The sequence below is a fragment of the Sinocyclocheilus grahami genome, unplaced genomic scaffold, assembly GCF_001515645.1.
Source record: "Sinocyclocheilus grahami isolate Dianchi unplaced genomic scaffold, SAMN03320097.WGS_v1.1 scaffold1537.1, whole genome shotgun sequence".
In the NCBI taxonomy this organism is placed as follows: Eukaryota; Metazoa; Chordata; class Actinopteri; order Cypriniformes; family Cyprinidae; genus Sinocyclocheilus; species Sinocyclocheilus grahami.
In genome coordinates this window covers 68,805-81,640 of record NW_015506716.1, presented here as the reverse complement: position 1 = coordinate 81,640, position 12,836 = coordinate 68,805, and the positions used below count along the sequence as shown (strand labels likewise).

Sequence of the window (12,836 nt, the reverse complement as noted above, 5' to 3'; positions counted from 1 at the left end):
AAGGGGAATGCCATCTCTAAGCAGAGGATGGCCCACTGGATAGTGGATGCCATCACCCTGGCTTATCAGGCACAGGGTGTGCCCTACCCACTCAGGTTGCGGGCTCACTCAACTAAAAGTGTTAGTTCGACTCCTAACATGTTCGCCAGATTTTATAGCCTTCGTGTGGAGCCGGTATCCTCCTGTGTTCTCACCTCAAACGGGTAGAAGCACTGAGGGGCCCCGGCTTCGGGTCGGCTTGCAAAACCACGCCAGAGAGTCCATATAGTAGACCCTGTTGAGTTCCTCCGTCCCCTCGGCAGCCAGACGTGGCGGAGCGTCCGGCGCCAGGCCTTCACTCACTGAATCCTCGAGAACCGGTAGAAGGCTGGGTTCCATATGTAAGACCCAAGTGGATCTCATATGTGTAAAGTCCACGGTATAGCCTTGAGCCCGTGTTTCCCCGGCAGACTTCTGCCATTTCCAAGAGGTTTACAATCACCTCCATTCTTCCATATGCACCTAAGGAATGTCCATATGTGTATTGCTTCCGAAACCTCCTTCGGGAAGGTTGGAGCTTCCGTAACGCCCCTGTTCCAAGTAGAACGGGTACGTTTTCCCAGTGTTATCCAGTCTTACTTATTGGGTAGTGCCATAGAAGCAGTAGCTGGTCCTCTTGTGAAGAAGCCCTGGCCTACGCCAAAAAGTAGGGGCGCAGGTGGCTTCCACAGGACACTGGAAGGGGCAGTAGCTGTGGACCTTTGGTAGGATCCCAATTTCGTCTTTCATCCGACGTGACGTCGAGAGTGACGGACTGAAAGGGAACGAGGGTTACCATACGTAACCGAGACGTTCATGTTAGCTAATGCATTCACTCATCTTGATTAATGGGATCTTATTGTAAGGTGTTACTCAAATAAGTTGTAGGACACTAACTTGAATACAATATTTTCAATGATTTATAGGTGTGGGTGTCACTGCTGAGCTTTTTTGGGGCAGTTCCTGTTTTTTCTGACTTCTCTGATTGGTAGATTTCTTCTTCAACAGGAATTTGGAAATCTTCTGTAACTCACGGTAGAATTGTGTGTATGTGACTGCTATAAATTAAAGTAATTGTTGCTTTATTCTTACTTTAATTTTTATTTTAATCAGTCATCTATCTTATTAGTTTGCATTAAAAACATCAATAATGATGAAGATAAATAACTTGCCATTTAATATCAGAGTGTGTAAAGCATGTTCTGAATGAATTAAACTATTCTAAACTAAACTAAACTATACTATACTACAGATTCTTAGCTGTCAAAGTTTGTAAATCCAGAATATCCCGCATTTGAGGAGTGTATCGTTTCTGTGCGTAACATTTTTGCGTGTTGTATTGTTGTACATGTGATACGTAGTTTTGATTGATTTTGTACTAAAATGGAATTTGTAGTCAAACTGTATTTATAAAACGGATAGTTCCGGTTCTTGATTCTGATTGGCTGAGCCACATTCGAAGCTGTTGTAAATTACTTTACAAACACACACCTTTGTTTACGTTTGTCTGTTGCTTGGCAACCACTTTGTTGCAACCACAACCGATTCTGAGGAACTACATTGTTTGGCAGAAGAATAATGTTTTTATTAATATCATTACACTTTATTTGCTCTGTTTTATTTTTTGTGAAACCTTACTACATATATGGAATAACCATTTTAAAAAGGCAATAAACCCTGTGAAGCCGTGGTTTACAGTGAATTTATAACAGCTAAGGGGGTTTTACAACGCCCCTTAGCTGTTATAAATTCACTGTAAACCACGGCTTCACAGGGTTTATTGCTTTTATAAAACGCTTCTTGGGGCTTATTGCAGTATTATGCTACACTTGGGCCTCTAACACTATTCTATTTCTATTTTATCTACTTGTTTTCTTTTTATTTATTATATAAAACAAAAGCACCTTGCTACGTGTACTGCATTAGGCTAACCGAGACTTGTCACAGCACTTACTTATTACTGCTCTTTTGTTGATTTTGATTGCTTCTATTGTCCTCATTTGCAAGTCGCTTTGGATAAAGAGTCTGCTAAATGACTAAATGTAAATGTAAAATCAGTTTCTCTATGAACAAAATGAATGTGTGTTCTTCTGACCAAACTGCCGTGCTCTAGTCCAGGGCAGTCTGGTCTACATTATTATTTTATAAATGCATCACATAAACATGTAATGTCAGAGAGCTGCGTGATGTGCACATCATCTGGACTTTGAGGAAACAAGAACTTGATGTCAACAGTAGTTACTGTTTAAACTTTAAAATCTGTCCGAAGCTGAGCTGCTCAGACAGAGGCTTAAAGATCAGCCGGCTGGTCTGCAGTCTCCCGCCCTGAGGCTCTGCCACCTGCTGATGTGTGTACCTGAGCAGTAGGGTGGCGAGCCGCTCCACCGGCCATCCTCCAGACACTGGCGTGTGGCATTCCCCACCAGACTTCGGCCCTGGCTGCAGGAGTAATGGACCATGGCTCTGGTGGTGAACTTCTGGCCCGACATGACAGCAAACGGCGGTGTGCCGGGATCACTGCAGGATATTGCTATGGGGGGCAGAAGAAAGTGGACAGAAGATCTCCGATAAGATACTTCAAAACTGCTAAAATTTCAGTGTTATTTTTCTGCATTGTCTCAAAATGCATGCTGTTTATTTATGCAGTGTTTAGTAACACTTTATTTTAAGGTGCCCTTGTTACACGTTACATGTACTTACTATTATAATAACAATAAATTATGCATAATTACATGCAAGTAACCCTAAGCCAAACCCTTATCCTAAACCTAATCATAAAGTAAGTACATGTAGTTAATTAATATTACTCAGTCCTTAAATGCACTATAACAAGGACACCTAGAAATAAAGTGTCACCCAGTGTTTTTTTACAACTATCATGGAAACAGTGACTGTTTAGATGCAACCCACTTACAATCATATTTAATGTTAAAGCCTTAATAGGGATGTGCAAAACTACATATTTTCAAAATCGACTATGACGGTCTGGTTACACTGTTTTTTTTTTCAGTATACTGTGAACTGTTCAGTATAAGTGTGAACAACAGGCATAAGCTACACTGTTGTCACAGGACCTAACCTATGAGGCCTGTTTAATTCAGCAAGCGGTTTCAAGTCAAAACCTTGTAAATTAATATGGTTAATTTGCATTTTATTCCTTTTTTGTGTAAAAATATAATTTGGCAGTCTGATCAAATAGTCAAGAAGGAGATGATAAAATCACAGCTGATATTTGTTCTGGTTCATCCATCACACTGAAAACTTAAAATTAATGGTCAAGTCAACCATACTGCAACCGTAGGATAAATTACAGAGCACTGCTTACAAACTATATACTGCAGAAGGAGTAAATGCAGTACGGTATTATACTGTTTCTTGAACCATAGCCACATCCAGACGCCAATCAGACATTTTTCTAAGAGGCAATCACATAGGCTGCTAGCATTTAAACAGCTAGGGAAAAAAAATTATAATAAGAGTCGTGAGATGTTGAACTATTTTTAAATTGACACATTTAATATACAATGTGTCAAGTTATAAATACACTTAAAAATACAATGCTCACAGCATGTGAAACAGATGCGAGACAATGCCAAAAGCTAGCTGTCCGTCTGCATTTGTATACTGACCAACTATTTCAAAAACATTTTGACAGTGCAGTAATTGTCTTGTTTACAAAAGTTTTGTCTTTGTTACAAAAGTGGCCCTTTATGGCTGTAATGGTGGAGCTTTTAAGGGGATGAATTTAGAAATGCAACTTCTAAGAGATGACTTCAGTGTGCTGACAGTTCAACAGTTATTGCTACTTTTAACATTCTGTCAGAATGCTAAATCTCTCAAATTATTCCCTTTAGTGCACAAGTGTTAAAAATATTAATAATAATTAAAAAAAGATACACAGAAATAGTAATCAGTCAGAAGATTGTCTCTTTTTTTAAGCAAAGATATCTAAATATCATAGTAACTTGTGTAAGACTTATAGGATATATGTTTACAAGTTTATTTGTTATTCAATTGGCAAAAATATTCTCTGAAAAAAAAAAGATCTTAATAATCTTGTATAATCTTTCTTCTCCAAAGAATTGAGCTTGTTTTAAGAATGCTGGATATTACTGAAAACAAGAACCATAATTCTAATTTAGAAAATGTATTTTGAAGCATTCCATCACATGTATACAACAGCAATGGCGTTTTTGGCACTCTATGAATCTCTGGACGAGTGTGTATTGGACGAAATACGAGGCTATCACTCACGAAGGCACTTAGGAAGTGATCTGTCCCAGAAGCCATTTGACTGGCAGGTGAGGACGGAGGAGCCGAGCAGATAGAAGCCCCTCTTGCAGTGATACATCACGGTGTTTCTGTAGTTGAAGCTCTCGGGGTAGCGCTGTTGAGAGTGACGAATGGTGTTCTCCACAAAGCCCGGATCAGAGCAGTTTACCACTGCAAGATAAAAACAGCCTGATGCTTAATGTCTGACAGGGAAGCAAGAGTGAGGAAAGACAGAAGAAATCAATGGAAGAGGCTGAACAGTAGGATCGTTGGTGCAGCCTCTGGAGCAATTTCAATCAACTCCACACCGTAAACCGCACTTTCTTTTTGAAGATATGGATTGTAAGAGGGTGAATTGTGCTTCTTCAGAACTTACTTTGCCTTTTATCTGTGCACTTCCTCAACAGTCAAGAGTCTTTTGTTTTCCCGTGCATACCTAGAACATGTCATGCATGCATTCTGATCTAAAGTTGACATATCTGTTCACGCAATGAACATTATTCTACACATGTAACTGATTCTTTCTATACTGTAGTGATAGATTTTGACAGATGTAGTAATAGTACATTTCTTGACTCAAACCGGGAACATGCTGTTCTTGGCATGCTGTGTTGACCATGAAGTTACAAATTCAGTTACTGCCCGTCGCAATTTAACAAAAAAAAAAGAAAGATAGAAGTTGACGCCATGTCCAGGGGAAACAAACTAGACTGCCTTGCCTTGGTGGCAGCTGTCAATGTCTCGGCGCTCAATTAAGCCCCCTGGGAGAAGAAAAGTGGGTGGACAAGCAGCTAAAAAGTTGATAATTGGCACCTGTTATTGGTGTGTTGTTTTTCTTTGTGAGACTTGATCTGAGTGTATCTTGAACATAAATATCTTATCATTGCAGCTCAGTATAAGAATAAGACAGTATAAGAATAAAACAACACTTTTTTAAAATTGTTTGTGACAACACGTCTTTTTTTTTTACAAATGTATATGACAATTTTACTTGTTTTTTTTATTCGTGTATGTCAATTCAATTTTTTTTTTCATTATAACAATTCTAGGTTTCTCTTAACAGTTCTACCTTTAGTGTAATTGTGTGACATTTTTACCTTTTAAACAAATGTATATTAGAATTCTAGCTTTTTCATTGGTATATTACGGTGTTCATGTTCGGTTCTTTTGTCGTGGCCACAACTTATTAACTTGTGGTAACATGGTAATATGTTGTGGACACAAGGTATTAATTCGTGGGAACGTCATATTAACTCGTGATAAAAATGTTTTCTTGTAATCCTATTTTATGTAACATTTATTCACAATAAACTTCATTCGAACCTGTCTACATCACGTGCAATACAGTCCGGTAGCCAAGGTCTATGGTTAATATAATAATTTAATAATCTAATAATTTCAATAATATTTAATATAATAATTGCTTAATTCAAAATAACATATTACTAATCCATCTCTGATAATCCCGGGTTGCTATGGCCATGCAGGTTTGTTTACGCATTTAACTCATGGCCACGAGAAAAATATGTCGTTCCCTCAACATAAGAAGTCGTGGCCACGAGAAATGGATGTCGTTCCCTCAACATAGCATCTCGAGGCCACGACATATTATCATGTTAATATGTCATGGCCACGACAAAACTAAGTGAACCGAACATATCCCCTCCCGTTCATTCTACTTGTTTTTTTTTTGGTTACACTTTACTTTAAGGTCCAATTCTCGCTATTAACAAACCATTAACTATGACTTTTGCCTCAATAAACTCCTAATTTGCTGCTTATTAATAGTTAGTAAGGTAGTTGTTAAATTTAGGTATTAGGGATGTAGAATATGGTCATGCAGAATATGTGCTTAATAAGTACTAATAAACAGCCAATATGTTAATAGCATGCTAATAAGCAAACATTTAATAATGATAATTGGTCCCTAAACTAAAGCGTTACAGTTTCTATGTTTGTGTAATTGTATATGACTGTTTTTCCTCTTAAACAACTATGTATTAGAATTCTACCCTTTTCATTTAATTCTACACATCTTTCGTGCATTTGTGCATGTCTACCTTTTTTTTTTTAACAATTAAATAATAATAAGCTTACAATTATACCAATAATAAATGTCATTTTTCTACATGGTTTAGTCAAAACTATTAAACTGGCCATAAAAAAAATGTCTAGTTAGTTTCTAAGCTCACATCAACTCAATGTTGCACTTGTTTCATGGAACAATGCATCCGCTCAGATGAACGTCAGCCGTTCTCCCTGCTGAGTGCTTCATCCCTGGGCTCTGGCTCAGCCTGTGGGGAATTGTCCATCTTAGAAGAGTTGACCTGCCTCCATTTTCCGTCACGATTCAATTTCACCAGGCCACCATCAACAACTTCCTTCGCACATTAATTAATCATTAAAGTGACAAGATGTGCATAGTTACTCCTACTTAATGTCAGAAAGCATCCCACAATGTCACACGGGTTGCTGCAGACCCATTTGACTTTCAAATCGACACTTCGAGATGGGAAATGACACACAGAGCATTATTTGCACATTGCTTCTTGTCATTCACTGGCTGACTCAGACTGCTGAGCACAGATGCTGGTTTCGCTCTGTTAATGCTAAGCCCATGAGCTGTGGGTGTTAAACAGCCTCACTAAGGAGCTTCTCGCATAACAAGACGGTGTTCAAGGCTGCGTCTCCGCTGAGATTCTCAACAAGGGACAGGCTGCCTGGAAGCGTTTGATATACAGTAAAATTGTGTTTATTGAAAGGTTCATACCTTTGCACACAGGTAGAGGGTTGCTCCACTGTCCGTTCATGCGACACTGCGCTCTGGATGCACTGTGCAACAAATAGCCTGTGTTGCAGGTGAAGTTGACCACGTCGTTGAGATTAAACTCGCTGCCATTTGTCCGACCGTTTGCAGGGTTTCCAGGATGGCCGCAGGTTATGGCTGTTGAGAAAGCGAGAATGATCAATCACTTCCTTTTTGAAGCTGCTGAAAGGGCTTGTGCATATGTTGAAGTTACAACATTTTTTACTTAAAAAGTAGGGTTGTAAATTAAACGATACTTTTTTATTTAAAAAGAAAGAAAAACAAAACTTCTAAAGATACTTTGGTCACACTTTATTTTAAGGTTCAATTCTCACTATTAACAAACCATTAACTATGACTTTTACCTCAATATGTGCTTTATAAGTACTAATAATAGGCATGCTAATAAGCAACTAGTTAATACTGAGAATTGGTCTCTATACTGAATTGTTACTGACACTATTTTAAATGAATGCTTTCTTCTGCAAATAATCTGATGTCTTGAAATTAATCAAGATCACCAGATAACAAAATAATAAATTAAATTACTGACATTAATAATTAATAACACATCTATACAACTATTATACGTCTATCCAACCCAGCATACACAAATTAGGCATTATATTAGATCAAATCTCAACTGCTTCTAATATCGTCAAAAACTGTAAATGTAAAATTTATTATTGCCCATCGATATATTAAAAGTTGATATTTAGTACATCCTACTTTAACTGCATATATCCAGTATGTAAAGCAATATATAACAAATCTCAGCTGTGTTTGTTGATATTGTCACAAATTATGTCACAGCTTTCTATATAAAGTTGGAAATATCTCAACTACCTGATTTTTTTTTTACTAACCTTTTTACTATTCAACTGCTTGATTGCTTGTATCACCACACATAAAAGAAAAATCAATAATTTTGACCCATACAATGTATTTTTGGCCATTGCTACAAATATACCCCAGCGATTATATAATCTCCCAGATATTAACATACAGTATAAACATTATAAACATTAACATCATGATTTTCTGTAAAGCTGCTTTGAAACCATACATATTGTGAAAAGCGCTATATAAATGAATTAGACGTGACTTGATTTAATTATTATATAAAACACGTAAGTAATTAATCTAACTAAACATTTGAATATTCTGACAGACCTTAGACAGACCCAGAAATGTATTCATTAAAAAAAGAATAATACAAAAATAAATAAATTAATTAATTAAAATAAATAAATAAATAAATAAATAAAAGACACTTACGAACACACACGGGTGCTTGGCCTGACCATATGTGGTCTTGTTGGCAGATACGAACTGACGTCCCTATGAGTCGAAAGCCCAGGTTGCACTGATAAACGACCGTGTCCCTATAACTAGATCCATCACCACTGATGTGGCCATTAACAATCGGATCCGGAGAATCACAATGACCAGCTGAAAAACATTTTCAAAAGTGGTCAGAATCAACAAACCTCTGATGAAAATCAATTCTTGTTACTAAACAAACACAAATTCAAACTAGGCTTTTAATGGATCATGAAGCACAGACACATCAGCACCACAGCATGTCCAGAGAGCACTCCGGCAGTCACCGCTTGACACTTCGATGAAAGGCCCTCCGTGCTGTTTGGTCAAGCAGCAGGTGATGTGTCTAAGGGTCAGTGTTGATCATCACACAGTGGCATATCTTAGTTTAGCTGCTCTCAATGCTTGTTCAAGGATTTTCCCCTAGTTCCAGTATTATCTAGCACTACATAAGCCATAAATTAATATTGGCAACACAAGACTATGTCAATTTAGGGCTAGAGCTGTGAATGTCTGATAGGAATGTTGTTCTGGGACTAACAAAGGATGTTTTTTCCAGGAACATGTCCTACTTAGAGAACTCACATTGTTCTTAGTGCTGTACAATAACTAGAACTATACAAGCATAATATAATAGAGTAGGAAAACATCCAGTAAACAGATTTGCTTTTCTCTACACATGAATGGTTCAGTAATAATAACGTCCGATCACAGAAGCCCCGCTGAAAGATGCTACTTACCCAGACATTTGGTCTCATCTCCCCGCCAGAGACCGTTAGCCTGACACTCCCTCACGTGCGAGCCCACTAAAGTGTACCCTGTGTTACACATGAAGATAGCTGTGGCGCCATAGGTAGTCAGGGTGCCCATCTTCTTGCCATTAGGAGGGGATGGAAGCTCCCCACAGGAAATGACTGGAGGAAATAGCCAATGCAATATCTTGAACACACATGGTAATTTTATCTGAAAAAAGGTCACATTGGTGATGGTGGACACAATATGCCATAATTATTCACAGTGACTACTAGCTACCAGGAAACAGAGGGGTGAAGGTGGCATGTGGGATGTGTTTTTATACTGGTGGAGATGTCAAGGGTAATAGAAGTACACTACCAGTAAAACGTTTGGACACTTTGTTACTTACTGTTTATTACTACTGTTTTCTCACTTCTTTTTTTTAAACAATGTAGTATAGAAAAATAAATATAAATAAAACAAATGGAAATGAAATTTAACATTTAGTTTATTGTCATGCTTTAAATACCTACATACAATTCTAGTTTCATAAAGATAATCATATAAACGTTTCAATGGTATTTACACTATTTACACTACTGATATGATTTGTCAAATAGCATGAACATACATTTATTTTGTTTTGTTTTATCAAAAATAAAGACTTTAGGCTAAAACGTACATACATATATTAGGGACATTTTCTACCATTTTAAATACACTTTTGGTCATACTTTAGTTTAAGGTCCAATTCTCAATATTAACAAACCATTAACTATGACTTTTGCCTCAATAAACTTCTAATTTACTGCTTATTATTGGTTAATAAGGTAGTTGTTAATTTTAGGTATTGGGTAGGATTAGGGATGTAGAATATGGTCATGTAAAATATGTTAATAATAGGTATGCTACTAAGCAACTAGTTAATAGTGAGAATGGGTCCCTATACTAAAGTGTTACCAAACCTTTAAATAGATTTTAATTGTTTACAATAGTTTGATTGATAAGAGACTACATGGTATATTTTGTATATTTGTTTGGTTCCAAAACGCGATAAACGCCATTTAAAAAAAAATTTAGTTCCCGCCAAAATCAGTATTGTATCTGGTCGGTATTGAAAAGTCAATTTTTTATTTTACGCAAAATGCGATATCCGCGTGTTATTCTGTCATGTTTTCTCCCTATCTTTCCAAACCGCGACAGACGTCAGTCTCCCTTCTCTGCAGAATGCGATACATCCGCTCAACCAATCACAGCGCACCATTCCACTCATGGTAGACAGTAACAGACAAGCAATGCAATATCACTTTCATAATCATAGATGAATCGCCTTTGATTATGAACGCGATATTGCGTAGCTTGTCAGTGATCTACGGCTCTGTGTATTAAATGCCGCTCCATCTGAAAGCACGTGATGGAGATTTACTACTAATCACAGAACCGCGATCAAGATGCGCATGACAATCGCATGTGATTTATGGTGCAGCCCTAAAAAAATGTATAATTTTGACGGCATTGATGAACCTGTGGTGGTTTCTGCGGTGGGGTGCTGAACTCGTTCAGTCTTCTCTCCGTAGAGTAGTCAGGAGCGGAACGATGTGATCGCTCGGCTCCGCAGCGAAAAGCTGAATATGCGCTGCACCTGCTGCCTACTTATACTCACGCTGTGATCAGCAGCAGCTGGATGCAATAATCGCATGCCAATGTGCATTGGCTCGTTTAGTTTACACTCGAAGTAGATTGGTCCCTCTAAGCGAGATCTCAATTTCGTCGGTCCTCCGACGTGACGTCGAGAGTGACCGACTGAAAGGGAACGTAAGCTATTAATAAGATTAGTATTGACCAGATTCAGAGGCTGTCATATGTGGATCAACTTTGTGGTGCATTTTCAACAGTTTCAATATGAAAAATAACTTTTATATTGATTCAACAATTTATTGAATTTTGGGGAAAAAAATAATCAGTTTTTACAATAAATCTTTGAAAATCAAAATCTGGATTTTAATTTTTAATTTTATTATAACCTAAATATGCTATGTGAAAGTTTGAAACAGAAAATTGTGGTTTTCATCTTGACACTTTCTTGGTAAAGAAAACACATTTTTACTCAAATTAATCAAAATGGATGTATAGCGTTTTGGAACCAAACTCTTCATTTACACTTATTAAGTGCAATTAGAGTAAATTAAGAACAACTGCAAATTAAGAAATTAAGAAGAACTGTAAGTGAACTGGAACGAAAAAACAAAAACAAAGTGATTTTTAGTGATTATGTAAACTGGATTGGTCACACTTTATTTTAAGGTCCAGCTCCCATGCATGATTAACTATTAAAGCAGCACTATGTAACTTTTTCTGTGTTCAAAATTTGCAAAAATGTATATAACGAGCGAGTACATAATGAATTCATCTTCCAAACGTTTGTCTTATTCCGAATCACTACGGTACACTTATAATAAGTACTTATATTTGGACTATTGTAGCCTGATCGGGTCATCACCGCTCCGGAGTAACATATACCTGTGTGAATCGCCATAGACATAAACTTAGAGAAGTAGCTCCGGCTGGAATGTTCTTCCGCGGGATGTGTGCAGTTCTGTTTATTAACTGCTAGAGCGCCAAAAGTTACATAGTGCTGCTTTAACTACAACTTTTGCTTCAATGAACTCCTAATTTGCTGCCTATTTGCTTATTAATAGTTTGTAAGGTAGTTGTTATGTTTAGGTGTGGGGCAGTATTAAGGGACCTAAAATATGGTAATGCAGAACAAGGCATTAATATGTGCTAATTAACAACCAACATGATAGTAATATGCATGCTAGTTAATAGTGAGAATTGGTCCTTAAAATGAAACGTTACCACTAGATTCTTGCATTTTCTGAAGGAAATGTGAGCAGTGATTGGCCATTGTCAGCGTGTTGCTATGCGTTTTTTTTTTTACCACATGCTAAGTTGTTCTGTGGGGTTTCTGAACAAAAGAGGCCACCTCAAAGTGTCTGTGACAGTCTCTGGTATCAAGATACAGCTCATATTCCTGCTTCAGTGTAAGCCTATAAGATTGTATATTTCTCTTACAGGTGAAAATCATAAATCTGGATACTAAATCTCTTTATTCAACAATAAGCACAATTTGAGGTTTTATTTCTCATCTGTAGCGCTAAGGATACAGGATTAAATACAAAAGATTTCATACCTGGGGTTAAGAATTTGTTCAAATCCATAACCCCAAGAATGAGCAACAGTAATAGCCATGCTTACCTTAGCAAACAACACTAATGCATTGTTATGTGCATGCACTAGTCATGCAATCAACACGCATTTATTTTGTGACATTTTAAGAAGTCCAAATTACAATTTAAGCCCCAGCTGTTTGCATCTGTTCCTTTCATTAACAACTTACTCATCATGGTGCGTAAACACATTATAAATTAAGCTGCCTCTGATTAGAATATTTACATTTGCTCTCTGACCTCGAATTAGTTAAAGCATTTTTCACCGAAGACTTAATCACCGTGATACTGTTTACACAGCCTGTCCCAGCGGTGGAAACCGGGCCACAATCAGAACTGACTAAGCAGTGGATGGCGTCTTATGCACGCATGCTAAATCCAGAGGATTACGCTTGGATCAGTGGAGAAATAAACGAGACGTGGTATAGAGAGCGGCCAGATTTCAGACATAT

General features: G+C 37.4%; 1 protein-coding gene across 1 annotated transcript in view; it reads right to left on the bottom strand.

Annotated features, from left to right (window-relative positions):
- The window catches only part of LOC107571020 (CUB and sushi domain-containing protein 1-like), a gene marked incomplete at its 5' end in the record, with an annotated part of 105,079 nt that overhangs the window by 24,217 nt on the left and 68,026 nt on the right, over positions 1-12,836 (bottom strand). Inside the window, 5 exons of the mRNA XM_016257306.1 lie at positions 2,375-2,548; positions 4,273-4,461; positions 7,061-7,234; positions 8,375-8,548; positions 9,160-9,333. Of these exons, the coding sequence (XP_016112792.1) occupies positions 2,375-2,548; positions 4,273-4,461; positions 7,061-7,234; positions 8,375-8,548; positions 9,160-9,333 (885 nt within the window). The remainder of the gene's footprint in view (positions 1-2,374; positions 2,549-4,272; positions 4,462-7,060; positions 7,235-8,374; positions 8,549-9,159; positions 9,334-12,836) is intronic.